Consider the following 27,858-nt stretch of genomic DNA (forward strand, 5'->3'; position numbering starts at 1 on the left):
GCATCTCCTCTAAATTAAGTATCCAAGTTTGGGATCAGCTTGTGAATATTGCTAAAGCAAAGATAGAACCACAAAGGCTGAACTTGAAAGAGGCTCACTTTCGTGGACATTAACATTAAATGCCCCATTGTTCCCTACTGATATTCTTATGAAGAAATAACTATTTGCTCCAAGCTTGCTTCCAGGTGCTTCTAATACCACCTATTGATGTGGACATCAATGTCCCCATTGCATTTCATCATTTAAGGAAAGGGAGAGGCTATTTTGGATGAGAATGTACATCTTCAGTAAATAATATTTTACTGATTTTGTTCCCATTTAATGGCTAAGCACTCATTCAGCAAATATTTGCCCAGGGGAACAGATTGACTCATGAACAGATCAGGTACTCTTCTCCATTAACCTTTTGGGACAACATCCTCTGTTGTTCTCTGCCTCTGAAGTGACTGTCTGCAAGATAAACTCATTTGGAAAGCTCTATACAGTTGCAGACAGAACAGTGTTTCAAGGGCTTCTAAGGCAAACTTCCCTCCAGATTACTTGCCTTACAGCTTCAAGATCAGTCCAGAAAACAACAAGTATGCAAATATAATAATTTATTTTATCAAGATGTTACTTATACATTTTTCCAGTTGTTCAGGCAGGGTCCTCCTTGAGATATGAGTAGAATCAAAAAGGCCAGTGGGATGGTTTGAACTTTACCCCTGAGCTGAGCTTATTGGGTTAGAGAGCAACGCAGATGATTGCCGAGCCAGGAACAGTAGGCTTGCAGCAGTTGCAGGATGCATGACTCACCCGTTGGCAGAGCATCCTGACTCAGCAGGCAGAGCAGGAATGGTACAGCATCCACCTGGCCAAACACAATCTGGGGCTTTGTGGGGATATGGAGTGAGAAGTCAGTGGTTCCCTTTCTTTACATTCCTGGACAGCTGTTGCTCAATTTGAGCTGTGGTGGTATTATAAAATTGACCTTTTTAGCCTGCTAAGGTGGAACAAGGCTCTTGAGTATGGTGCTTTCAGACTATGAAATCCTACCACTCAATGGTACTGAGATGATGAGTTTCAGACAGTCCAAGACAGAGTCTCAGAAAGTCTGTGTCAAACTTACATGGGACTAGACAAAGGGGTTCCCCACAAAGGATTGTCAAGAGGTCATTCGTATCCAAATTATCTAACTTTTCACTTATTACATGACCAAAATCCATTAAAACAGTCTGCTCTGGGACTTCATAGGTAACTTGCGTTTTCTTCTTAACTATGAAGCAACAAGGACTGGATCTATGGCTTCATAGATACATTATTAATGTTTCCTGTTTCATAGTCTGCTGTCGTCTCTGGGATGACAGTTGCAGGGAAAATCACCTAAAGCATTTTTATCCCAACGGCAGCCACACAGGCAGATTTCAGCTTCCTAATATCTCTCTTATATGTTGAATCATCTGCTGTGCCCAGAAGCCATTTAAAGAGACTGACTGACCGTGCTGACAGAAACCTGATGTCAGCCCACTGATTTAAGATCCATCTTCGAAGTGTATTCATTGCAATGGTCAATATGGGCCAGGTTCAGCTGCCTAAACATGAACACCTGCCTGCCTCCAGCTGCCACTGAAGAAAGGTGAAAATCTCTCATAGGATTTGAGTCAAACCTGTTGGTCCAGTGTACCACATATCAAAAGCATCCTGAATCCTCTAGGGCTTCTCAAATGACACTTATCAGTTATGTTTGAGTAACAACTCTGTGCTTCTGACATGAAACCAGAACTAGATAATCTCATTCCTGGCAAAGACTGACTGAGTTCTTTCAGTACTTTTGCAGCAGAAGGGCTGGTCTCCAGCCAGATCTCGAACCAGTGGCATCTCAGGCTATCACTTGAAACATCTAAATTAAGATTAGAGCTGAAGACATGACAGAATCCTGGAAAGTATGTCATGAACAGGATTCAGACGAATATGTGAAACCAAACACATTCACTGTTTTATGATTTTGCTATTTCCTCTCATGTTTCTTACAGAGAGGATACAGTTAGCTGATCTGTCCCCCTCTCTGAATGGAGCACTAAGCACAAAAAATAGTGCCTAAAAATAGGGGAGAATCTGGTCTCTACACCTCTACAAAGGACTATAGAGTCCAGATCATAGGGCTCGCTAGTGACTCAGTCATATTCAGTTTAAAGGAGTGAGAAGCTGTATCCAATTGCAACAATTATTGTGTGCTTCAGCAAGAATTGCCTGAATGTGTCATCTCGTTTGGAAAATAGATTCATCAGGCAGATTTGCTCATCAACTCAAACTCCGATTGGTAAAACAGGCAGACACCTTCTTTCATGGCAAAACATTCCAGCAATATGATTTTTGTTGAAAAATCTTCCATTCATGATATCAGTTGAAAGGCTCCTTGTATAAGGCTAAAATGTTGTCTTTATATTATAGAAACCAGAAAAGTATTTTACTACTTTTAGAAGATCCTGTAGTCTGAATGACCCTCAAAAAATGTTTGTGGATTTATCCTTTCTAATACCAGACTTGTATTTTATGTCATAACTGGCTCCACGTACTTCCAGATGGCAAATTTGCCCACCTATCACCCGAGTCACTTAATGGTTGTTGATAGTCAATGGCAACTATCTTCTTGATTTGGGATCTTGTATTGGGTTTCCGTGGCAAGGTTTTGGTTGCAAGGGGCCATGGGGTGACTTCTGTGAGCAGAGCCCAGCAGCTGCCCCATGTCAGATCAGAGCCAGCTCCAGACAGCTACAAAAGGGACCTGTTGCTGGCCAGAGCTGAGCCAGTGAGTGAGGCTGGTTGGGCCTCTGGGAGAGCAGATTTAAGGAAGGGAAAAAAGTGCTGTGCAACAACAGCTGGAATAGAGGCCTGAGAAACAGGTCTCACCAAGATCAATGCAGAAGTAGGGCAGAAGAAGGTTTCATGCACTGAGCAGCAGTTCCCCTGTGGGCTGTGGAGAGGCCCCTGGTGGAGCAGGCTGTCCCCCTGCAGCCCATGGGTCCCACATGAAGCAGATCTCCATGCTGCAGCCCGTGGAGGAGCCCCCGGTGGAGCAGGTGGATGTGGCCTGGAGGAGGCTGCGACCCATGGAGAACCCCCGCAGGAGCAGGCCCCGGGCCGGAGCTGCAGCTTGTGGAGAGGAGCCCACGCAGGAGCAGGGGGGCTGGGGGGAGCTGCTGCCCATGGGGACCTGTGCTGGAGCAGTTTGCTGCTGTGGGATGGACCCCATGGTACGGAGCCGTGTGGGAGCAGTGCTTGAAGAGCTGCTGTCTGTGGGCAGCCCACACGGGATCAGTTGGGGAAGGATGTCATCCCATGGGAGGGACCCACGTGGAGCAGGGGCAAAGAGTGACCGTGAAGGAGCAGCAGAGATAAAGCGTTAGGGGCTGACCGCAACACCCATTCTCTGTTCTCCTGTGCTCCTTGTTGCGGGAGGAGGTGGAAGCGGGCGGATGGGGGAATGTGTTTAGTTTGCTTTTAGTTTCTCACTGCTCTGTTCCACTAGTGATGGGCAATAAATCTAATTAATCTCCCTATGCTGAGTCTGTTTTGCCTGTGTTGACAATTGTTGAGTGATCTCCCTGTCCTTACCTCTACTCTTGAGCGCTTTCCATCGTATTTTCTCCCCCTCTACCTTCAAGGAGGGGCAGTGAGAGAGGAGTTTTGGTGGAGCTCAGCTGCCTAGCTGGGTAAAACCACCACAGAGCTTCAATTATTTACCTAAAATTAGTTTGGAAAAATTGGGACTCTAAAATGTTTCAACATGCCAGCTGGCTAAACTGTTGCTGATTCTTAGAAAATGAACTGCAACCTGCAGAGCTGAAATCAGATTTGGAAAAATAAATAAATAAATAAATAAAAATCCCTGTTTTTCTTCTATGTAGTTAAACAAACTAGTCAGATGAAGCACTCTTAGTTTCACCAATCCTTGAAAGAGTTTTCCATTCTTGTCCCCATCATCAGTCTTAAATGGAGTACTTTAATTAGGATCTCAGATACTTTTAAAAACAAATGAAATGAACTTACATTTTCCCCAAATCAGTTGAACTAATCTACTTTGCAACTATACTTCTTTAATTTTATCAAACTGGCTGATCCCGCATTAGGTTTCTAATCATAGAATCATTTATGTTGGAAAAAATCTTCAAGGTTATCAAGTCCAACCATCAACTGAGTCCTATCACTAAACCATGCCCCCTAATGTCACGTATTCTTAACATTTTATGAATCCATTTCTCTGTCTCTTTTTAATCATTGTTTCCTGTTGAGAATCTTTTTTTTCCCCCCTCATTATCTCCTGATAAATTATGTTGCATGGCATGTTTTTTATGGTTTCTAAAAATAATTCATGCATGTTAGTATTTGCGAGCACTAGTTGTGTGGTTGATACACAGATAAATGACTTTGTGTTCCCTAAGATTTCATAAATGAACAAGAGGAGAAAGAGGAAGATGATGAAGGATAGCTCTCATTCTGACATGAAGCTGGAATGCAGCTGGAGATTGTAGCTGGACCCAGATGTCAGGACATTCCCCTCCATTCCACAGTTTAGATTGGCTTAAGTACCATTGGTATAGCAGAAAGGAAGTCAAATAAGCAAATAAAGAGAATACATTTGTTTTTCTTAAGAAGCTTTCTAATCTTCCTTTCCAAAATACACTACTGGCTGATCCATCTCTTCCTAACATTTAAAGCTCTAAAATTTTGGCTGTCTATTCAGATCATGACTAGAAAAGGCTCAGTCAATACTTGTTCCTTTTACTACATTCATAGTGAACTATTCACTTTAGGATTATTAAATGAATTTATAGGCTAAATTCAGTAGAAATCAAGAAGCAAGGTTAAAACTTATTTAATTACTAGAATCAAAGCTCCAGTCTGCTTGCATGCTAACCTTTAAAATGACCTGCCAGAAAGCATAGCTTCATGTTCATAAACAGATTATGGGGAAATCTTCAAAGAAATAAGTTTCTTTTCTCTTCAAACCTTTTATACTTTCTAAGCTACCCAAAGTATTCATTTCCAAAACATTTCTAAAACATTAGATTGGCTGCCTTTAAGTACATTCATTTAAAACAAATTTTTATTATCTTCTATTACCAAATCTCCATAGCTAAGTAACTAATATAACTTAAATTTGAACTTGGGTGCTTTCAAAAACAATTTTATCAAACATCCAAGACATTCCAACTTATTAAAGATATAGCTTTCCTCTCCTCTCCAGACATTAAATATGATTTTAAAGGGTAACTAGAGTCTTTCTGATGGTAAACTAACTGCTATTTATCAACATGTCCATCACTTAATTCATTTAATAAAAAATAAATAATAATAATAAAAACTTCTTAAACCTGAACTTTCCCTGAGTGGATGTCTGCAAACCCCAAAATCCTTAGTAGCCTTAATATTTATACAGAGTTGTTGCTGAGTACAAAAATTCAGAAGGTCTTGAATTTCTTTAGAGCTAGGCTTGGTCTGTTCTTCAATATTAGGGAAAATCCTACTCCAGGAGAAGAATATCAGGGATAACCTTATCTTTACATATAATCTAAAATTTTCAATAATAAAAATGTATCATGAAATCCACAGTCTAAGCATAAACATATTAACTGAAGTTAACAAGAATATATTAAGTCCCTGTTTTACTTAAGGCACAGCAGAAATAAAATTCTAGAAATTTGTGAGGTAAGAAGACCTAGCAAAAACTAAATTATAAATTTCAGAAGCAAAGGAAACTTGTTGCAAAACTTCCTAAAACTGGAACATCTAAGGACTTGCATCTGACATGCATCTAGGCCAGCTGCCCAGGCACCTTAGTGCAGTAGCCCCAAAGCAGTTCCTATATAAAAAATAGACGGGTTTAAGTGCAATGGAAAATTTATAGGATGAGCAGCAGCTAGCAGCTTTGAGTAATTAAGGTCTAAGGACTATACTGGGATATGGCTTCAGCTGAAAGTGAACTGACATGGAAAATAAAATTACGGTAGCTAGCAAGCAAGATTCTTGAACTTTGCAGTACAACTTTATTGTGAAGGTCAAGAAACAAGGTTGGTAGGGCTTGCCAGAAAGCCTCTAGTGAAAATGACCAAGTGAGAGTTTAAGGGCTAGAATGAATGAATGTGTTTTGATTTTACTGGCTCTAAAAATAGAAGAGAGCTATAGCTGAAGGTGCAAATGCACTTTGGATAATGCACCTTTGGATAATGCTCACCCATAATCAAAAACAAAAAAAAAAAAAAAAGAAAGAAAGGAAAATAAAAAAGCTTTCTAATAGCAGAAATTATAAGCATGGCTCCATCACCCCATTCTAGAAAATTTGCACCATGAGCTATATCTGCCTTCAATTTTTGCTACTTTACATCGTGTCAAGATGAGCAAAGAAGTTGAAAAAGTATCACAACTACCTAATTAACAAAGGTCTACAGCTTGTATGTACTATTTATCAGTTTCAAACTCTAATTAAAATATGGTGGGTACCTCTGGAGGGCAATTCATTCCACCAGACGAACAGGTGCTAAGGACAGGTGGGATAAATTTCTCTCTGGAGGTACTTGTCTCTTTTTATTTACAATGGAAAGATCTTAACTAGTGTGGGCAAAACAGCTAATACATAGCTGGTTAAAGTAAGTGAGTCCTGCCTGGAGGAGACTGATTATTAGCTTTCAGTGTTAGACTGAGACATGTTATGTACTTAATTAAATTTCAAGCCAGATTAATCTGAGATATCTAACCTTTAGATGACTAAAATTAGATAAAATAAATCTTCCCTTTTATAACAAGAATGACTGGAGAAGGAGTTAGTTTCTATTATTCCAAGTGTGAATTAGCAAAGACCAATAACTTCTTTTTTACGTATGTCTGATCTATGTAATGAGCAGGAAATACTTGCAAATTTCATAAAAATGTAGCTAGAAAACTGTGTATTGTATTTCATTGCTTAAAAATATTATTCCAATAACTGCTTTGAATGAAAAGAAGTGCCAAAAAGCTCATCAAGTTATCCTAAATTCAGTTAGACAGTCGCCTGTAAGTGGTTCTGGAACAAAAGAGTGCAGACAGTCCAGCTGTATATGTCCAGTTATTTTGTAGGTTAATCCCAGTACCTATATCTCTATGCCTTTATACTGACTTAAGGATATCGCATTCACAAAGCTGAAGCAAGAGAAACAGGAATAGCTGTCTCTTTCTAATATTCTCTCGAAGAATTTCAAATTCAACTTTTAAATGGTAATTATAAACTTGTTCCTCACTGATCTCAACAGTATAGTATATGTAGATAGAATCACTTCTCTTTTCCTTCTCTTCATTTCTCCATTCTGTAATCAAGGATTACTTTAAGTCCTTCTTGACACAACACTGTCCTTAGGTGTTACAGTAATGGAGTATGGATTCTTCATTATTGGGAATGAGAAAAAGAAGGTGGGAGGACTGTATGTGACTTGAAGGATAGTGGTGGGTCTTTGATGAACTGAATAATGCTTTCTTTGTGAGTTTGTTTGTAAAATAAAGCTTCTCTGTTTAACTGCAGTAGCTGTATAGGGCTGACAGTTCTCACAACCCTGCTACTTTTATTGCTTTGCATTTAAATACAAAAGTATACTAGAAGTAAAATATTTATTTGAAAAAAATTGTATTAGTAATATTGTGTTTTTTTTTTTTTTTGGGGGGGGGGACAGAAACAACTATAAAGTAACTTGATTGTAAAAAACTTGTAGCTTGGGGGATGTGTTTTTGTTGGTTTGATTTTTTTTTTTTGGTGGGGGTGCTTTTGTTTTTGTTTATTTTTACAGCATTAATGTTTTACTGTAGAGCAGGGCTGGATTCTAGTCAATGAAGTATACATTGTGATAGAAGTAAATTCTATAAAAAGATGAATTGCATATATATTTTTGAGAAGTACTTGTTAATCAGTTTATTTATTTTATGGCCTATTGTTTTATATGGAGTTGATGCCTGAGTCAGAATGTTTTGTAGTACTAACTTTGATTGCTACGCTTGTCTCTCTTTCAAAGAGAGAAATAAGATTTATTTAGTGAGACCTACTTTATTTTTTTAAGACCATAACTTATGCTATTTCATCTTTGGTTGTCTAGCCCTGCAACCTCTTCTGTTACCTGAGTGAGGAGAGATAATAAAATAAACACAGGGTAATTCTTGTTTTCATTCTGTTTGTACTTTTGATTCTAGCATAGATTTAGTGTTCTAGTTATCTTTTGATAGATCTTTGAGTACCTGGGAGTTCTAGGAAAAAATAGATTAAGTATCTTGAGTCTTGATCCAAGGTTTATATGTGCTTCTTCACTATAATCAGCTTAAAAAAAAAAAAAAAAAAAAAAAAAAAGGAGAGAGAGAGAGAGATCTGTAGACCTTCCTAACATCTAACTTAAGTACTAATGAAAAGGGTACGCAAAGTGCCCAACTGCTTCAAGGTAATGCAGGCATTTTCCAAATACAAAACAAATGTGTTACTTACTTAGTGCTTTTAGCAACTTTACTATCATTGCTTATTTGTAGGAAGAGAGAGCAGAGTTCACAAATCTTCCTTGAGTCATTCCTCCTTATTTCTCTTTTTCCCACTTTGTGGTTGTTTTAATTCTAGTTGTCTTAATTTTGCAGCTGAACACCAGGCTTAAGCTAATTTCTCTTCTTTCCTGACTCAAAACAAACTAACTTAGAAATTCTCAGTTTTTAATAATGTTTCTATGTTTAAAGTTTTCTTCTTAATATCCTTTAGTCAATTATCCTATCTCTAGATTTAGGCCTTCAAAAACATCAGATGTTTTAGACATTCTTCTAAAACATCTAATTATCACACTTCTAAACAGATTTTTTTAGTATGTTCAATGTAATCATGGCATTAGAATGGATTTCTTTGTGATCACCATGTCAGTTCACAGATCACCTTCATACGTAGCCTTTGTAGTCCAAACCAATTGTCATTAAACTGTCCGTAAGCCTATGCATGTACTGCTAAATAAATGTTGGCCCTGTTTTCAGGGCCAGTTGGCACCACTTGCACCATGTCCTGTGTGCCTAAGACAGCTTCTTCTAGAGTAAACTACATGCTTCTGTATTATTTAGTCATGGCTTTGCTGCGCTGCTATTCTGAGTATAGAAATATGCCTAATGTGCTGCCATTCTCCCTTGGACATAATCTTCTCTATTTTCTTTAAAGAAGAAGTGATGATGTTTTACCTTGCCAGTTATATAAGCTCTCTCACAATTGGTAATGAGGCCAATTATGTAAGTTGGATGCTTGTTTATGTTAAGACAATTTCACTAGGGTCTTTAGACTTTTAGCATAAGCAGATAGGAAATATAATAGTGATGCTTCTCTGTTTCTGTTCCTTGTGTGCAAGGCTGTAGTCTATCTATGTGCTTGGTGCTCTCCTTGTACCACAAACCACCTTTCTACATGATACCTCTCACTTTCAACTAAGATTAAGAAATTCTCCTCCCTCAATGAGATATGCAGATCATCTCATTTACATATCTTTCATTACCACTTGACTAATGAAGAATCCAGCTTATTTTCTTGCTCATTTTACAGCTAGCAACATGTTTCAATATTTTTCTCTATACTCTGGAGACAGGGTAGGTGTCAAAATATATCAATCTGTGACTTAATTTCATCATGTTTTTATAGGTAACTGCAAATTTATAAAGCTTTAGATTACACCAAAACATTTATCTGCTGTGTTTTATCACCACTGGAGACTTTCTAAATATGTTTACAGCTCTTATCGATGTTGGTTACATTGTTTCTGTCCAAAGGAACTTGGACGCTCTTGTTTTGGCCACTACTGAGTCCCCCATAAGTTTTTTTTCTTAATCAGTAGATAACATCATATAAACTTTGTATTTCTAAGATTGAAGAACTTCTTTTGACAGGTGCTGGCATAATACTGCAAAGTTCACAACCCGTCCTGGCTGATTTCTGGACATTCTTTGATGTGGAGATATCTTTGCTGTACTCTCCACGTCAAAGTGGAAGAGCCATGGCATCATCCTCAGACTTTTCCTCTTTGCTGGCATTTATATATGTATGTGTATGATACTTATTTAGGTGTTGGGTGAGAGGAGAGAGTTGCTCACCACTCTTCAACACCTTTCAAAATAATATGAGTAACAGGCAGCTCTAATGAACAGCAATATTGGCTGAGATTTGTCAGGTCAACCAATGAACTATTTGGTTATCAGTAGCAAATCCAAAGATACTGCCATGTTCCAGTGGACTGCTAATGGAACTTGGGCAGTAGAATATCATGTGCTAGAATAATGTTTGGGCCAATGTAATGTGCCCAGCATCTCAGAAGTGTCCAACAGTCACAGTCATATGTCTTCTTTGTGATATAGGAAGTGCTTAGAGCTGCTTGAGCTAAATTCCAAATTTTAATAAGCTCAAATCCTCAGAAACTCCAATAAAATAACTCCACATAGGTGGGTCAGTGGCCTTTGTTCTCACATAAGTAAGGAACGTCTATAGATGCAGAACTTTCCATACATTTACATCTACTCCATCATGCTCTGATATGCCCTTGCTTTTTCTTGTTGTCTGTCATAGCTCTATTTACTGTGCTATCATTTATTCTTTGTAATATTTATCAATTTGCAGCAGTTTTAGTTTTTACTTTCCTGTATTATCCCCTCTGTGAGAAACAAAGTTGTGTTTTTGCAGTAGAGAATTATTTTTCTTTATTCCAGGGTAGTTGTGTAGTCATAATAAGGAGAAATGCTAAGTAGATAAGTGGACAGTAGAAGGCCTCACTGTTCCAAAATAAGGTAGAAGCTTGAGAAAAAGAGGATGAGGAGCAGTATGAGAACAGTAAAACAAAGATCACAAGTTCTCAAAACATAAGAAAGGAGAAATTAAAGGGTTGAAAAAAAAAGAAAAATTGTATATGTATGGTATAGAGGAGCGTCGAGTAGCTTGTGAACCTGTAGTACTCAGCCAATGAGGAATCAGGGGAGGTGATCAGGTGTCGGGTAATAGGGAATAAAAGGTTATGATTTGTTTGCTAAAATGTGCTCCTGATTGACAGGACGCCCACCATTGCAATTGCGAATAAGATAGCTTCACAGAAGATCCCGTCTGAAGAAAACTATTTGAGATTTTTCTCACAATTTGGAGGCTCGTCCGGAATCTTGTTGCCTGCCGAAGATTTCTTGCCACCACAGACAGGAAGGTGCACCCCGCTGATATCAGCGGTCCTGTTGGGGTGGAGGGCCATCTCGGTATGGCCGGCAAAAGGCTGTTAATTTGAAGACAGGATCTGCGAAGCTCTGGGGGGAAGGGAGGCCAGCACAAACAGGCACAGCCCACATACAGTCAGCCCGGATCAGGAACAGGCATTGGGAATACTGCTGATAACCTGGACCAGAAAGCTGTAAACGGACTGAGGTAAGGGAAACTACCGTGTCTTGCCTCAGGTTGGGTTTGGGGAGACCCTGGTGTGGTGTGTGAAAGAGACGCACTTTTAGTGCAGAGTGAATGTGAAGTCCCAATCCGCGAGGCTCGGTAGTCCTGCGAGGGGATGAATGAAGTCCCCTCGGCTGGAGAGGGACGAAGTGAAAGGGAGAGGAAAGGAGTGAAAAAGAGTCTCAGGGGGTTTGGGCCCTTAGGTGTACGGTACCCCGAGCACGGTGAAGTGAGGTGCTCGGCAATACACCCCACCTCTGTCCTAATCCTAGGTGAAGGGGTGTGGTACCCTGTGAGTGGTAAAGTCCACAGCAGCACATCGGGAAGAGCTGGGGATTAAGGGTTCCAAGAGTCAGCAGGGTGGGGTTGGAGACCCCGGGATTGTGCCTAAAGATAGCCCTTTGGAGAGAATGATAAGGATTTGGAAAAACAACCCAAAAATGAGGGAAAAAGATTAAATATATATATATAACAAAAAAAATAATAAAAAATTGATTGATATTGTGTAATTGTCTGGCCTAAAAAGCTAATAAAAGGAACTTCAGTATTCTGGCCAAAATATGGGTCTGAAGAAAAGTCAGGCTTGAAATTTATATGTAAAGAATAAGGTTCTGTTTTTGGAGGAGGAATCAAGTTATGCCCCCTATAATCCTAATATTGCACCAGAGGCAGTGGCAGGTGCTCCAGGAGCGGAGACAGGGACTGCAATCGACGCTGTGTCCCTGGAGAAGTCACGCTGTGAGCATGGAGCAGCAGGAGCGGAGGTGGGCAGGGGTCCCGGTGGGGCCTCAGGGATGTGCAGGGCCGATGTGGGGCCAGTGCCACTCCCCCCTTATCAGCAGAGAGGTTAGGAGCTTTAAGAAGGAAATGAAGTCTTTAATTGAGGGCCCAGCAGAATAGTCAAATCCATTTCTAAGGCGTAATTTATATTCCCCGGGGGGGGGGGGGGAAATGTCAATCCTGAGTATGTTACTGGAGAAGAATGTTTAGGAGGGGAATGATTTGCCAGGCAGCTATGCAAGAATGGGAAAGAACTAACACCCCTCCCTCATCCCCCTCCCCCCACCCCCCCGAACCTAGAGTAATTCTGATAGAGCAGAAATATCTGCTTATCTAACTGCGACAATAACAACCCACAACATTGAAATCCTATGTCAGACTCGAGGTCAGAATTAGAAAGTACTCGGGGATGAATCCTGAGGACCCAGTAGCCCAAGGGCTCTTTAAAGTTAATTTTAGATTAAAGCCTGGCCAGATATGCAGAAAAAGCTCCAGAAGGTGGGAGGATGGAGTGAACAGTGTGGGTAATATGAAGGTGTACACCAGGAGGGGGGATGAGAAGGAAAAGCAGAGAGCAAAACAAATGGTATTCACAGCGTACGGGGTAGTGAGGCAGAGACAGAGCACTCAGGATGGAAAGGAGAGGGAGAGAGACAGAGGCATAGCAGACAAGGAAAACTACCTGTGTTGCAGCCCAAATCCTAGCAGGGACAAGCTTTGAGAAGATGTTTTAAGCGTGGCCAGGCCAGCCACTTCAAATAGGAGTATCCGGAGTGGAAGAAGGAGGAGAGATTGCTTTTATAAATTCAGAATAGGGGAGTCAGGGCTTCTCAGAAAGCTAGTTCCCTGATAAATGAAAAAGTGTACCTCAATGGGGTACAATTATCTACAATTACCCTTACGGGCAAAACACCTAGCATAGAAAGATTAATAAAATTTATTACCTATTGCTGACGGATTAGTCTCCTAGTAGCTGAGCGAGTGGTGGGCCAGCTGCAGGGGTCCTGTTTTATAGGGCCCGCAGCAAAGGCGAGGCAGTGGTGGCCACTGTGACCTCAGCAAGCCTCTGTGATGGAGTGGCCCACACATGGCTGAAGGCGGCTGTGTTGGGAGCAGCCTGGGACATGTCCTCATGTGGGGGAAGGAGGAGGGTTGGGGGGGCTGAAGGACCCTTTTCTGGGGCTGGCTCCCCCAGGCCATTTGGCTTGCCAGAGAGAAAGGCAGCCCCTCGGCCACAGGGACTGCCCTGCACCTCCCGTGTTCCACATGACGTTTTCCAGCTCAGGCTCTAGCCTCTCATCAGTGTAACATAGAATCACAGAAACATTAAAGTCGGAAAACACCTCCAAGATCATCTGGTCCAACCACCCCTCTACCACCACCGTCACCCAATAACCCATGTCCCCAAGCACCCCATCCAACCTTTCCTTGAACACCACCAGGGACAGTGAGTGACTCCACCACCTCCCTGGGCAACCTGTTCTGGTGCCTGACTGCTCGCTCTTACCTATTATATATTATTAGTATTATCTATAATATGTTACCCATTATTCATATTTTATTAATAATTAATTCATTTAATAAATATTATTATTTAATCTATTTTCTAAATATCTGTTTTCTAATATCCAACAGACATCATTGAGATTTACTACTTCTGAAATGAAAATTAATTCTGCTTTGTGAAAAATTAGTAAACCTGCAGGGAAAAAAATGAATGGTGTGTGAATTAGAAAATGCTACTGTAAAAATCTCAGCTATAATTGAAGAACCAGAAAATACATTTGATAAGTTTGCAAAAATAGTACTCTAGAATCAAATAGTATTAGATTTATTAATAACCTCATACAGAGGAGTGTGCACGGTAATTAATACTAGTTGCTGTACATGTTTAGATCAAATGGGATGAATTTGACAAATCTCAAAAATATTTTGGGGAAAAAAAAAAAAAAAAAAAACACAACAAGAGCCTACACAGAGTAACTCAAGATGACAGTTCCTGGGGATTTAGAAACATTTGGGAGAAACTAACTTTGTGATTACCTGAATAGAATTGGCTCAAACAACTATTTGTTGGTATTGTAATAATAATGGCATTGTACATCTATCATCCCCCGTGACGTCTGAAGAATATTGCACCTTAATGTTGGAAAAACTCAAGAGTGCGGTATGTGAAGAGATGCAAAAACAACAATAGAAGTAAGAAAAGAAGAGGGGGGAATTGTGAGAAACAAAGTTGTGTTTTTGCAGTAGAGAATTATTTTTCTTTATTCCAAGGTAGTTGTGTAGTCATAATAAGGAGAAATGCTAAGTAGATAAGTGGACAGTAGAAGGCCTCGCTGTTCCAAAATAAGGTAGAAGCTTGAGAAAAACAGGATGAGCAGTGTGAGAACAGTAAAACAAAGATCACAAGTTCTCAAAACATAAGAAAGGAGAAATTAAAAGGTTGGAAAAAAAATATTATATATATATGGTATAGAGGAGCGTCGAGTAGCTTGTGAACCTGTACTACTCAGCCAATGAGGAATCAGGGGAGGTGATCAGGTGTCGGGTAATAGGGAATAAAAGGTTATGGTTTGTTTGCTGAAATGTGCTCCTGATTGACAGGATAGCTTCACAGAAGATCCTGTCTGAAGGAAATTGAGATTTTTCTCACACCTCTACTAATTCATTTCTTACCTTTTCTATCTTCCATCTACCTCTGAAGCAGAACTAATCAAAAAAAAAAGTGATAGCAAAATTTTGTTCCAGGCATTGCCTAAATTTCTTCAATGTGGTTTTGACTCTCCCAAATATGGAAGACCTGTTCACGTGTAGAATGGTGTTTAGGTCCACTTCCTGTTGCGCTGTATGATCCTCTTCGTGCAAAGGTTCTTAAAACATATTGTTTTTTAAGTAACTTTCAGTTACTAAAAATACATTTGTGGATAACTGCATGGGTTTTCAGGCTGTTGCACCTTAGATTGGTGTGTTTTCTTCTGTGATCACAGCATCATCCTTTCACTCTCCTAGCTAGACTTACAAAGCTCTCACAGTTGTCCTAAATACACTCCTGGCATCCTTCTCTGAAACTGGAATTTTAGTTTAAGATTGACCTGTTTTATCCATTTCAAAAGTCTCCATAATGTAATTTCTGTCTCATATGAAGACACAGTCCAAACAGAAGTATAATCTCATCCCATTTTTCTTTTTGGGATATGCCATATAACTGTTTGGAGTGTTAGTGTTTTTATCTGCCAAGCCAATTTAGTTTCCAATAGAATGCCGGTGTTCTGTGTCTTGCAAATGACCTACAGCCCCCATGTCTGTTGGAGGACAGTCCTCCCCCATTTCTGGTTGAGGACTGGTCTTGAAGACCTAAGTTATTCCTCCATTCCCACTTTTCTATGGTATGACTTTTGAATGGGATTGCATCTTAGTCTGCATTTTATTTCTTCATCCTATGTAATAATCCAATAAGCATCTCATGTTATCTGGGACAGGACTTGAGGTTTCCGAGGACAAGGTCCAATTCCAAAGTTGACAGACATCTGTAGATTTGAATGTGAAACCACATTTTAACTTTCTCTCAACCTAAATAATTTCATAGCAATTATATTTGATAAATCATTGATAATGACATCTTTGTGGGTTTCAAGTACTCTTTTTCGTTCTTGTAATTATTTTTTTCCAATTCATTCACATGCTACAGTATTATCGGTTATAATGTTGTGGGTAACTTTTCTTGCTTTTTAGGGCGATGCCTTGGTAATATTTCTTCTAATCCATCTTTGTAGGAATGAAGGAAAAAACTGAGTTAAATAACTAATTGCTACCTCCTTGAATGGAAAAAGTTACTCATGAACAGCATGCTTATTGGAACATGTATCTATTCTTATTTATTCTAATGCCAGTCACATCACCGTGTTTCAAGTAAAATGCTGGGGGGTTCTTCGTTGATCTCACTACCGTACCTGAAAGAAATCATTAGCATAACTTCAAGAGTTGATGCATATGGTACAGCATAATGAAATGTCTGAGCTGTAAGCTTTTACTTTGCACATTTTTTTTTCTAAAGTCAGTCTTAAAGAGAGAATTTCAAGAAGATTACACAGTTTGGCTGAGGCAGAACTAAAGGCAAAATGTTACCACAACAGAAAGTATAAAAACAAAAGTGGGAGAAGGAATATACAAATAAATTTTTACATTAGCAAGCTCTTTGGGATGTGTGACAGCTGGCATATAAAATGAAACGTATGCTTTGTTTTGTTTTCTTTTTTTTTTTTTTTTTTTTTTTATTAGTTTCCTTCTAGCACTTCTCTACAGTTAATGTTGGGAAAACTTGACTTGCAAAAAAAACCATGGCAAAGCAAATAAATGTTGAGATTTTTTTTAATACATGAGCTTTGTTTTCCTTCTCATGGGCTGTGTAGAGAAACTAAAGATGGGTAAGCATAATAAGTTGTCACTTGGAAAACAAGCAGATGAGCATCTCCTTTTTAGGAATGGAGAAGGCCTTGTTTTTACAGTCAATATAGTTCCCGTCCTACACTTTTTATCATTAGAGAACTATTAAAAAGTGCAGGACAGGAATTATGTTGTAATTTTTTGTGATTTTTTTTCCCAATAATTATGATGTCTCCAAAAAAAAAAAAAAAAGTGACTTTAATTGTATTCAGAGCTTTACAGAATATCTTAACAGTGACAGCAGTTTAGTAACTGAGATATATAATTTCTCTCCTCCTTCCCCTCATTACAGTTTTAAGTCCTGTTTGTGGATAACGTGTGACAGTAAGAGCTAGTTGCTTCAAGTGAACAAGAAAACCACCATCAACTGATTGTAGCAAATCATGAGTTTTATCATGGAAGTACTGAATTCTGTGGTTCATAACTTTCTGGCTGCAACCCAAAGTGTAAAGGGCCTAGTTTATATATTTTGATGTTATCTTATTCTGTATTCTTTGCTTGTGAAAAGATTACTATACTGGTTTGTATCAGTTTGAAAGCTTAAAAATTAAGGCCTAGAAATATCATTAAAAACTGAAAAGGATTATGAAATTGTAGAACTTTCCCCTTTACATCCAGTCATGTAGGATATGGGAGCTTTAGAATTACCTGTTAGAAATTATTGTAATGCTGTGTTGAAACCCATGGCAATACAATGTTCATATGAGCAGTGATAGTCAACAGGACAAACCGTCAGACTGATTCTGGATGACTTCTGCACAATTTGTTCTGCTAAAACCTACAAATGAAGCTGCCAAGTGCATGAAAGCAACTGCTGAAAACCCCACCTTAAAGTAAAAGGGAGAGACTGACTGGCAAAGTGCTTCATTCAATAGCAGCAAGTAGATGTTGCCAAAAAGGAAAAGAGTATTGTCAGAAGTAAGATATGCTCTGGTTGCAAAGTAGAACTACCAAAAAATGACAGCTTTTAGTTGACTGAGACTGTTTTGATGATATAATAAATCTGTCTTCTGAGCATCTCCTGTTAGATAAAAAGCTCTGCAGCTACATAAAACAAAGGGCTAATCTGGTGCAAACTGATTCTCCAAAACTTTTTTTTTTCTCCCCTCTGGGCACAAATTTGGACCTGTACACAGTTACGCTAACTGCAGAAGTATGCACTATGCTCAGATCTCTCTTGTACTATGGAGCCCAGAACTGGACCCAGTACTCCAGGTATGGCCCCACCAGTATGGCCCCTTCCAGAGGGGAAGGATAAGCTCCTATGACCTACTGGCAAAAAATTGCCTAAAGCAGCCCAGGATGCCATTAGCATTCTTTGTGGCAAGGGCACACTGCTGGCCCATGTTCAATTTGGTGTCCACCGGGACCCCCAGGTTCTTTTCTGCAGAGCTGCTTTCCAGCTGGTGCCTGGGGTCCTCAGTTGTGCTGTCGGTTGTTGCCAAATATTACAGCTCATCCTAGGCTGAAGCTTATGGGAGGAGGACCGTGCACTGTGGATAATTGGTGAGATTCCCCCCAAATTGCAGAAAGACTTGAGATAAAGAGATGCAGAGTATTAGTAGTTGCAGCTTGGGGAGAACAAAGTTCGCCATGCCGCATGTGGCTCTGTACAACACAAGCCCAGACAACTTCTAGAGTGTGGAGCAATACGCAAGAATTGCAATAAATTGCATCACTTTCATAAAACTTTGCCAGAACTTTGCTTTTATAGCACACATATTAAGATGGCTACAACAGCATTAATGCAGAGACATGACAGGCAATGTTACGCCAGAAGGGAGTGCATTTGATCCCGGGGGGGGGGGAGGGGGGGGGGGGGGGGGGGTATTTGGTGAAGGAAAAGTAGCAGCTGTTGCAATAAAACATACAAATGAGCTGAAAGGTGCTGGGGGTGGCTGGGTGGGTTCCCTCTCTTCTGCCATATTCCTGCCTCTCAGAATGATTTTAGGTAGTTCCTAAAAGAGGAGCTAGAAAGCATTATTCTGGTTTGTAGAGGGAATGCAATTTGGTGGTGGTTAGCACCATAAGACGTGGTGCTTATCTCACTGTGGTTCCTTCTCTCGCTGCTGGATTATCCTTTTTTTTTCTTTTTCCCAAACACGTTACAGTATAAGAATTATACCTGAAAGCTTTTTATGTAGTTAGTATTTCACGTACTTCTTGGATGGTCTCTGCCTCTAAATACATTCAGAAAGCACTCTTTTTTTCTCAGTGATGGCACTAATCTGGCTATCTTTCTGTGACTGTGAGAGCTATCCCTAAGAAAACCTGCATAGTTTACTATCTTTGACATCTCTAGTCCTCTGTAGAAAGTGCTTGAAATTTGGCATGGATACATAAGTGCTGGGGAGTTATACACAAGCTTAAGGAAGATTACAGTCGCATATTGACTTGCATTTGCTGTTACGCAGGACGTTGTTTGCAAATATGCGTACGCTGATGTATTCAGCATCAGCAGAATTACAGGCTTTTTTTTAGGCCTTCATTTGGGAAAATAATAATAAACGACAGCATACATCTTGTCTGGGTGACAGTTTTCGGCAGATTTAGATTAAGTTGTATTTTGCATGCGGTCTTATTTTAGGAGGATTTTTTTTTTCATTTTTTATTTTACTTTTACAGCATGTATTCTGAGGTGTACACCTGAAGCTGAGTAAAGCTGTAAAGAGTGTGACAAAACTGCAGGGCTGAACTCGCAACAGACGAGCTAAATTTTAAGGAGAAAGGGAAGGAGGAGCACACTGCAAGGGCGCCCAACGCACTGCCTCTGCTATCTGCTGAAGGCAGAGGAAGCATCGTGGTGGCTGTGAGGGCGATTTGAGTGGCAACCCCATTTCTGGGGGCCGTGTTTCTGCGTGGACAGGGCGCTGCTGCCCTGACGGCGTTACAGAGCACAGCCCCGGGCGGCCGGGGCGCTGCCACCTCACGGCTCAGCCGCCACTGCTGCTCTGGCCACCGCGGTGCCTGAGGGGGGACGACGACGACGACCCTCGCCTCTGGGGACCGGGGGCCGGCTCCCAACAACCCTTCCCTCCGTACAGAGGGGGCGGGAGCGGCGTTAGGGCGCCCCGGGGCCTCTGAGATCTGAGGGCCGGCGGCTTGGCGCCGTAATAGAGGGGGGGAAGGAACGGGCGGCGCCGAGCTGCGCATGCGCCCGGCCCGGCCCCGGCAGGGAGGGAGGCGGAGGTGGGGCCGGGGCGGCTGCGCGGCGAGGGCGGCGGCGCCGAGGAGAAACTCCGGAGGGGAAGCGGCGGCCGCCGGCCTCCGCCCCCCGGTAGCGGGAGGAGGAAGCGAAGCGGGCGGCCGGGCCGCCGCCGCCGGCCGCGAGGCGCACGGTCCCGGCCGGAGCTCGGGCGGGCGTTTGGCTCCCCTCCGCCGCCGAGGGGAGGAGCGGCGGCGTCCCCGCAGTCCCGTCCCCGGCGGATGAGCAGCCCGCGGGGCGGCTTTGGCGGCCTCGCCATGGCCGGGCCCCGGCGGTGAAGGCAGCGGGAGCCGCCTGCGGCCGCGTTCGTGCCCGCGCCCGGCCGGGAGGCAGCGCAGCCACCAGGGGGCGGGCGGGGAGGGGGATGAGCGCTGCCGCCGCCGCCGCCTCCTCTGCGGGAGCCGCCGCCTGCACCGGGGCCGAGGGCGGCTTCTTCTTCCTCTCGGGCGGCTCCGCGCCCATGGGGCCCGAGGAGGGCTCGGCCGGCGGGCTGGGCGCCCTGGCGCCGCCGTCGCTGGGCTGCCGGGGCCGCTACCAGCTGCTGCTCTCGGGGAAGGCCCTGGCCGACAGATACCGGAAGATTTACACGGCGGCGCTGAGCGACCGGGAGCTGGGGAGCCACCCGGGCAGGTAACGAGCGCCCATCCCGGCCCTGTGCCCATCAGCGGGCGGGGGGCTCCGCCGCCGCCCCTTCCCCGAGGCCGGGGCACAGCTACCTGTGCTCGCCTCCCCTCCCCCAGCGAGGTTTGGGGCGAGATGACGCCCTTTTCGCCAACGGGGGCGATGCGAGCCCCGGGCCGCCCGGCAGCAGGGCGATGGCTCGGCGCCGTGCTGCAGTCCGGGCCGGTACAGGGTGACGGGACCCCGCCGGGGCTGAGCGTGCGGCTGTCATGGGCTGCCGGCCCCGCACGGCACCTGCCCGTCCTGCCGGCTGGGCCGTGTGTCAGAGCAGCCTTTCACCATCCTATTTTTTTGTTCGTTCCGGGCATCGCTGCCCACGGGAAGCGGAAAGATGAGGGAGAAGAAATGGGGCGCCGCTGGGGCCCTGAGGAGGAGGAGGAGGAGGCGGCTGCTTTATGGGAAGGGGGCGAGGGGTGGTGCTGGCGTGGGCACCCTCCTGCTGCTGGCCCGGTGCTCCCCGCCGTGTCCCTCCGGAGGTGTTTGGGGTCGTGGATGGCACGGAAATGGGGCCCTGAGCCGTGGTGAGGCGTGGTGGGGGTGGCCCGACGGCAGGAGGGAAGCCCCTTCAGTCGGTGTTGCGTTGGTAAATGGCTGCACAGCACGAGGTGCTTGGTATCCTTGGGTGTTTTCTGGGTTTTGTTTGGTTTTCTGCCCGACTTGAACAGCAGGGGTCACTTCCCCCACAAAAGGCTGCATATGGGAGTGTGTAATAGTGTAAGAAACTTAAAGAATAACGTAATCTTCCTAATGTGCGCTTGGCAAGTGCCAGGAACGTGTGCGCTCTAACACTGGCATTTGACATCTTTGCAATTTCTGAGTTCTCTTCAGATCATATGACAGGGAAGCTATACCTTTTTTACATACGTATACATACATATTTTATACATGTATTTATATATATAATATAGATGTGTATAAAATATATATGCATACTGTGTGTATATATATACTATATTTATATACTATAGTATGTATATACATGTATATGTATAGTATTTATATATATACATAGTACCTGTAAGTTTTTTTACCCTTGTTATTGCTTAGCTCAGCACTCATGCCTTTTTTCTTTATGTCTTCTTTTGCTACCTTTGAGCATTTAATCTTGGGACTGCAAGTGCTAAACCTGAAGAAATCTATGTTAAGCTTTAATCAGATGTGATTGATCAGATATTTAATCTGAATTTTTACCTTGACATGTCTGTTCTATTTAAAGCTGTAGTTTTGGAGTTTTTGTCCTCAATGGTTTTTGGTTTCAGCATAATTCAACTGGTATCTCTTCTATTTATTGCTGTAGAAAATACTAGCTTTAAGTGGGTGTACATTTCAATATTTTTAATTCATTCTTAATGTGTTAATTTTGACTCCAAGATACCATAAATTGCATTCATTTTGAGTCTGTTTCCAACTAACAGGTTACTATGAGAATGACAAGTAAAAGAGAAATGGTGACATTCCAAAGTTGTTGTGTATCTTCAGTTTTGAAGACTAGAGTTAGTCACTTGTCCTTGGTACGTTTTATAGTCTTACAGTAAATAAAAGAAGCCAGAATCCTCTGTACAGGGGAAACAGATTGTGTTAAGGTATTAGGCAGGTGAATGCCACCTAATTAATTATGGTGAATATAGTCAGTCTGGATAGTAGGATTTTTAAGAGGATTAATGTTTAATAATCAGGTTTTGCTCACCATCTCTTGATACTGACCCCCAACATCTCTTGTATTAGACCGATGGCAGCACCACGCTTTTCCACAGGAATGTCAAAACATTCCAGTTTAAGATTTGAGAATTGCAGCTACCTGTTGGTCTTCAAACAGAAATTGTGAGACATTACTAACATCTGCCTGTGCTCTAAGGCTCTCTGCTTTGAAGGGTGATAGTACAACGTGCTTGCGATACGTCGACATAGAATTTTTGCTTCATGTCTGCAAAATTGTGCTCTGTGGTTAAAATAGTGTGGTCAATGCTTCATTGAGCCCTTTTATTCCAAACATTGACTTAAACGTTTATGAAGAAGTAGAGAGCCGTATTAGAATGCTTGTGCACAGAAGAGGAAATGAGGCATTGTGAAGAATGTTTAAAAGTTGCACATAAGATTGATTTCACATTTGCAAGGTGTTTGTGCTAGCTGTCACCTGAAAACAATGAATATCACGTGTTGAATAGGATGGAGCAATTGGCTTTGAAACGCGCTAGCAGTGCTTTGCATATCCTCCTGTAATGCTGGCTGTGGTGTTACAAAAACTTTGGTTTCCAAAGAAGATGGTTTGGTTGCTATGCATGTTGCCCCCACCGTGTTTACATAATTATTTATATAGTCTCTTGCAGTAACAGATTAGAGATTCACGCTGGGTTAAAATTAACTTGGCAAAAATGGTTTGTTGTAATCCAGCCTAATTCCCCGATCTGGCTCACCTTGCGATTGTACCCATGCTTGTGACAGCGTGAGGGGTTGGTAGCACAGAAATCTTTGCACGGAGAGGTGGGAGGAAAGAGGCTGCTTTTGCCACCAGTACCAGGCTAATAATTTTATGAAAGGGAACAGAAATAAAGTATCTAATCCTGTAATTTAATGTACAGCTATCTCTGGTCAGATGACAACTTAAAGAATCTGTTACAGTTCCAGAGCAGTGGGAAATTTACATGTCAAATCAAGTTTGGTTTGGAAGATGAATCTACTTCGAGTATGTTTAATTTGTAGTCTGTGCTTTTTTGGCTACCAAAATATATGAAGGTGACCATTAATGGCATTATGGCTGGTACAGCCATGAGGGTCTGTAAAACATGTATAGGAAGTAGGAGCCTCTTCAGAGGACAAGTAAATGCTTCATGTTATTAGATCATGAACCCACTCATACATGGGTTCTGAGTGGATGAAACTTGAAGTCTGCTCTCTGTTACTGAGAATAATAGAAGCTCTTAGCTGTTTTCACTCCTTGAAGCTTTGTATTTACAAAATAGGGCACTTTGAAGGTGTTTCTGATTTTCACATTTTGCTGTCTTCAAATATATAGTTTTTTTTTCCTGATTTATCACTTGGAATTTAATCCTAACAAGCATCTCTTATCCAGCTGAATTGCTGCTACTAATTCTTGTGAATCTCAGGGCTTTCCCTAAACTGTCAGACCCTTTGCTTTTCTTTTAATTTTGTACATATACTAGGATATCAAGTAGGTTTATTGTGTTCTTTGAAATCTTCTGTCATATACAGATAGAAATGAATTTGTAACTGCTTTGTTGTGGCCTGTCTTGTAATGAAGGTGTTTACTAATAATAATTTTGACTAATATGAGTTTTTAATATTACAGTGACAATATATTCTGAAATAATAGTAATTTCACACTCACATCTGAGTATGTTCCCATCTGGTTTGCAGCTATCAATTGATCTTTACCAAAAAGATTTTTTTTTTTTTTTCCCTGAAGAACATAAACTCAGCAATTGTGAAAGTAACATCATGCAGATAGGTCCAAGAATGGTTTCCAAACAGGTTCTTCTTTGATCCCGTATGCATTTTCAATTACTTATAAGGACTGTGTCTGTATTTCTCTAGTAATACTAGGTATCAGAGATGCAGCAGTATTTATTGAATAATAATGAATAGTAATATTGAATATACTCTTTATGCTCCTTACTAAAGTGAGTCATACTGATGAGCTTATCATATTCTTAATTTGTTCTTTACATAGTTGCGTCCTATCAATTAATGTAGAAGCATCGGGACCCTAAAAATACAGCTGCTTTTTCTGGATTACGTTTTTTTGTCCATTACTTCCTTGCTGGAGTTGCCTCTTTTATATTAGTTCCCTCACAGAAAAAAAGGCTTGTATTTGTATTCTGGGAAGAAAAACAAACAAACAAAATCTTAATGATGTGAAGTGGCATGCCTTAAGACCAAGGAAAATTTCGGTTATTGCTAGAGTATAAGATTTCTGCTGTTGACCAGAAATCGGAGGTTGTTTCTCCAGCCATTTTGACTGAAGAAGAGGCAGCCAATATCTTTTGTTTCATGACGATTCTTTCCATTGGATGATAAAGAAACTTGGGGAGGTAGGCCAGCTCATCTGCACTCATAGTAGTAAACTATACATCCTTTGGAGCAGAATCATCACTGTTCGTTGTTTAAGCCTTACACAGTTAAGTGAAAGTCTAAAGTCTTCCCTTATGCCCCTAAGTCTTCCCATATGCCCCTTATGCTCAAAATGCAACACTTTTTTGGCTGTGGAGTACTTTAAATTTATACTTCATTAATATATACTTCTCAAAATGTTATTGGAGAAATGCTATTGAAATAATTCACCTTTGTGCTAAGTTACTAAAGCATGTGTAGAAACCATGTTTATTATATTTAGATATATGAAATTTGTGTAGATGTGGTAGTTGGTACACCAGAAAGCCTAAATTTCCTAAGATCTAAAATCTTTACAAAAGCTATAAGCTGCTTTCTGTTTGGGACTTGATACTTTTGTTGTTTTTGTTTGATGAAACTATAATTGCAAAGAAACATGGAAGCATTCATTTGATTGAAAAAGTAAGGTTAATATACATAGAGACCAATAAAATTATTAGTTTTTTTTTTTTATTATTGTGAAGAATTAAGTATTATTTTACCGCTTTATTCCTTTAAAAAGATTTGCTTCTCTGTTTTTCAATTCTTATTGTTTTGTAAATGTCATTTTACCGAAAAGAAAGTTGAAGTAAGTCCGTATGTAAACTTAAAACTTTGGTTTTTGTTTTAGAAAATTTACGTGCTGCTGAATCTTACGTTAAACTAGCCTTTCCTTTTGAAAAGCTAATAAGAGTTGCTCTCTGCTTTAGGCATTTTAGTTACAATATAGTAATTTTAGCTGCAGTGCTTTAATACTTGATTTTCAACCCTGGATATGGGGAGAGCAGGCTTCAGGCTGCTCGGGGAACTAGATAATAAGGGCCCCAGGGAAACTGCTTTTGAAGGCACTGGGGTCCTTCATTGTTACTGGGGTCCTTCATTGTTACTGGGGTCCTTCATTGTTACTGGGGTCCTTCATTGTTACTGGTACTGTCAGTGGCACTTTTTGGGTACCACTTCTTAGGAGCACAGGAGCAGGCAGTTCCAAAATGTTGGAAGTCAAGGAGGCAGGACAGAGGCTGAGCAGGAAATCAGGAGAAAAAGAGAGATCCTGATCCTTCTACAGATGGGGAGGAAAAAGAAAGTACAGACACTGAAAGTGAGGTTGGGTGATGTGGGAGGGCTACACAGATGCTGCTGTTGGCCACTCTAGGGAGTTCCCAATCAACTGAAAGCTGGCAAATTCTGTCCCGATTTTCAAGAGGTTCAAGAAAGAAGACCCTGGTAATTACAGGCCTGTCAGTCTCACTTCAGTGCCTGGTAAAATTATGGAGAAGATTATTCAGGGAGTTATTGGAAAATGTCTGAAAGACAACACGGTCATTGGACACAGCCAATATGGGTTCATGAGGGGAAAGTCCTGTTTAACAAACTTAATTTCCTTTTATGACAAGGTTACCACCTGTCTAGGTGACCAAGGGAAGCCAGCTGATAACAATCATTTTGGATTTCAGAAAAGCTTTCAATGCAGTATCCTTCTGGACAAAATGTCCAGCATACGTCTAGATAAATACATAATGTGATGGGTGAACAATTAATTGGCTGACAGGCCAGGCTCAAAGTGTTACAGTAAATGGGGTTGCATCAGGCTGGCAGGCAGTCCCTAGTGGGGGCCACAGGGCTCCATTTTAGGGCCAGTTCTCTTCCATGTTTTCATCAGTGACTTGGATGCAGGACTCAAGTACATATTAAGTAAGTTTGCAGATGACACTAATTTGTGAGGAGCTATTAGCTCCCTCTAGAGTGGAGAGGCCTTGCAGAGAGATCTGGACAAATCAGAGGGCTGGGCAAATCACTAACAATATGAAGTTTAACAAGGGCAGGTGCTGGATTCTGCACCTGGGATGGGGCAGCCCTGTCTATATGTACAGAATGGAGGATGTGAGGCTGGAGAGCAGCCCTGCAGAAAGGGATCTGCTGTTCTGGTTGACAGCAAGTTGAACATGAGCCAACAGCGTGTCCTGGCAGCCAAAAGGGCCAACCATGCCCTTGGTTGATCAAGCACAGGTGGCATTGCTAGATGATCAGGGAAAGCGATGGTCCCAATTTGCTCTGTGCTGGTGCAGCTTCACCTTGAGTGCTGTGTGTGTGGTCTAGGGTGCCACAATATAAGAAAGACATAAAACATCCAAAGGAGGGCAACAAAGCTGGTGAAGTACCTAGAGGGCAAGATGTGTGAGGAGTGGCTGAGGTCCCTTGGTTTGCTCAGCCCAGAGCAGAGCAGGCTGAGGGGAGGCCTCATGGCGGCCTGCAGCTCCCTCACGAGGGGTGCGGAGGGGCAGGCGCTGAGCTCTGCTCTCTGGGGACAGCGACAGGACCCGAGGGAATGGCATGGAGCTGGGACAGGGGAGGGTCAGGCTGGGGGTTAGGGAAAGGTTCTGCACCCAGAGGGTGGTTGGGCACTGGGACAGGCTCCCCAGGGCAGTGGTCACAGCCCTGAGTCTGCCAGAGTTCAAGGAGTGTTTGAACAGTGCTCTCGGACATACGGTCTGATTTTTGGATGGTCCTGTGTGGAGCCAAGAGCTGGACTCAGTGATCCTTGTGGGTCCCTTCCAACTCAGGATTTCTACGACTAGACGATTTATTCTGCTTTTAGTTAGTTGGGATTAACTTGTTGTTAAACTAAAGCCATGAATTTTATATATCTTTTTCACATATATTGTGATAATGGAAGTTGTTTTACAGATGTTTTTTGTTTTAGAGATGCTATAGTAGGTGCTTAGTCTAATATGGTTTGTGTTTCTTCAGTGTTGGCATAGAAAATGGAATGGGAAAGAAGCAAGTAACTTGTCTGATTGCAAAATTATTAATAAGTCAAGTTGATAAAATGAGGGTGGAAAACACTGGCAAATAGACTAAAATTTCTAATGTCCTTTTAAAAGGACAATGTGAATTCTCTCTTTCTCTGATTTGAAAAATTACAAAAAAATGGAATCCATGAGGGGAATATTCTGTTTTTGTGGATTGCTAGAAAGGAATTTCCATTTTGCCAAAATGGATGTGGAAACTTCTTTAGATGTCTAGTGATGCTACAGGAGACCTTTGTAGTCACGAGTCCTTCTATTTCTTGTGAAGGAGGAGTGTGTGTAATTTGGAAAGGCATTAGTGCATGTGATAGAATCACACTGTGTGGTTCTTCTATTTATTTTGGAGTACAAAATAATACTGTGTAGAACGTCTTGTTTTTCTGTCACAAGTTCAATTTCAGGCCGTGCTG

General features: G+C 41.6%; 1 protein-coding gene and 1 long non-coding RNA gene across 19 annotated transcripts in view; one reads left to right on the top strand and one right to left on the bottom strand.

Moving 5' to 3' along the window:
* Positions 1 to 18,595: 18,595 nt before the first annotated feature.
* On the bottom strand, positions 18,596 to 27,342 carry LOC118163588. Its single transcript, XR_004749131.1, has 3 exons — positions 26,986 to 27,342; positions 26,011 to 26,013; positions 18,596 to 18,606 (listed from the first exon to the last, which is right to left on the bottom strand). It is a non-coding gene; the product is annotated as an uncharacterized LOC118163588 (long non-coding RNA).
* The window catches only part of MYCBP2 (MYC binding protein 2), a 194,981-nt gene continuing 186,963 nt past the window's right edge, over positions 19,841 to 27,858 (top strand). For all 18 annotated transcript variants that reach the window (XM_035320138.1, XM_035320146.1, XM_035320190.1 and 15 more), the window contains exon 1: positions 19,841 to 20,483. In XM_035320138.1, the coding sequence (XP_035176029.1) occupies positions 20,218 to 20,483 (266 nt within the window). In that variant the 5' untranslated portion in view covers positions 19,841 to 20,217. The remainder of the gene's footprint in view (positions 20,484 to 27,858) is intronic.

Source organism: Oxyura jamaicensis, chromosome 1, assembly GCF_011077185.1.
Source record: "Oxyura jamaicensis isolate SHBP4307 breed ruddy duck chromosome 1, BPBGC_Ojam_1.0, whole genome shotgun sequence".
In the NCBI taxonomy this organism is placed as follows: Eukaryota; Metazoa; Chordata; class Aves; order Anseriformes; family Anatidae; genus Oxyura; species Oxyura jamaicensis.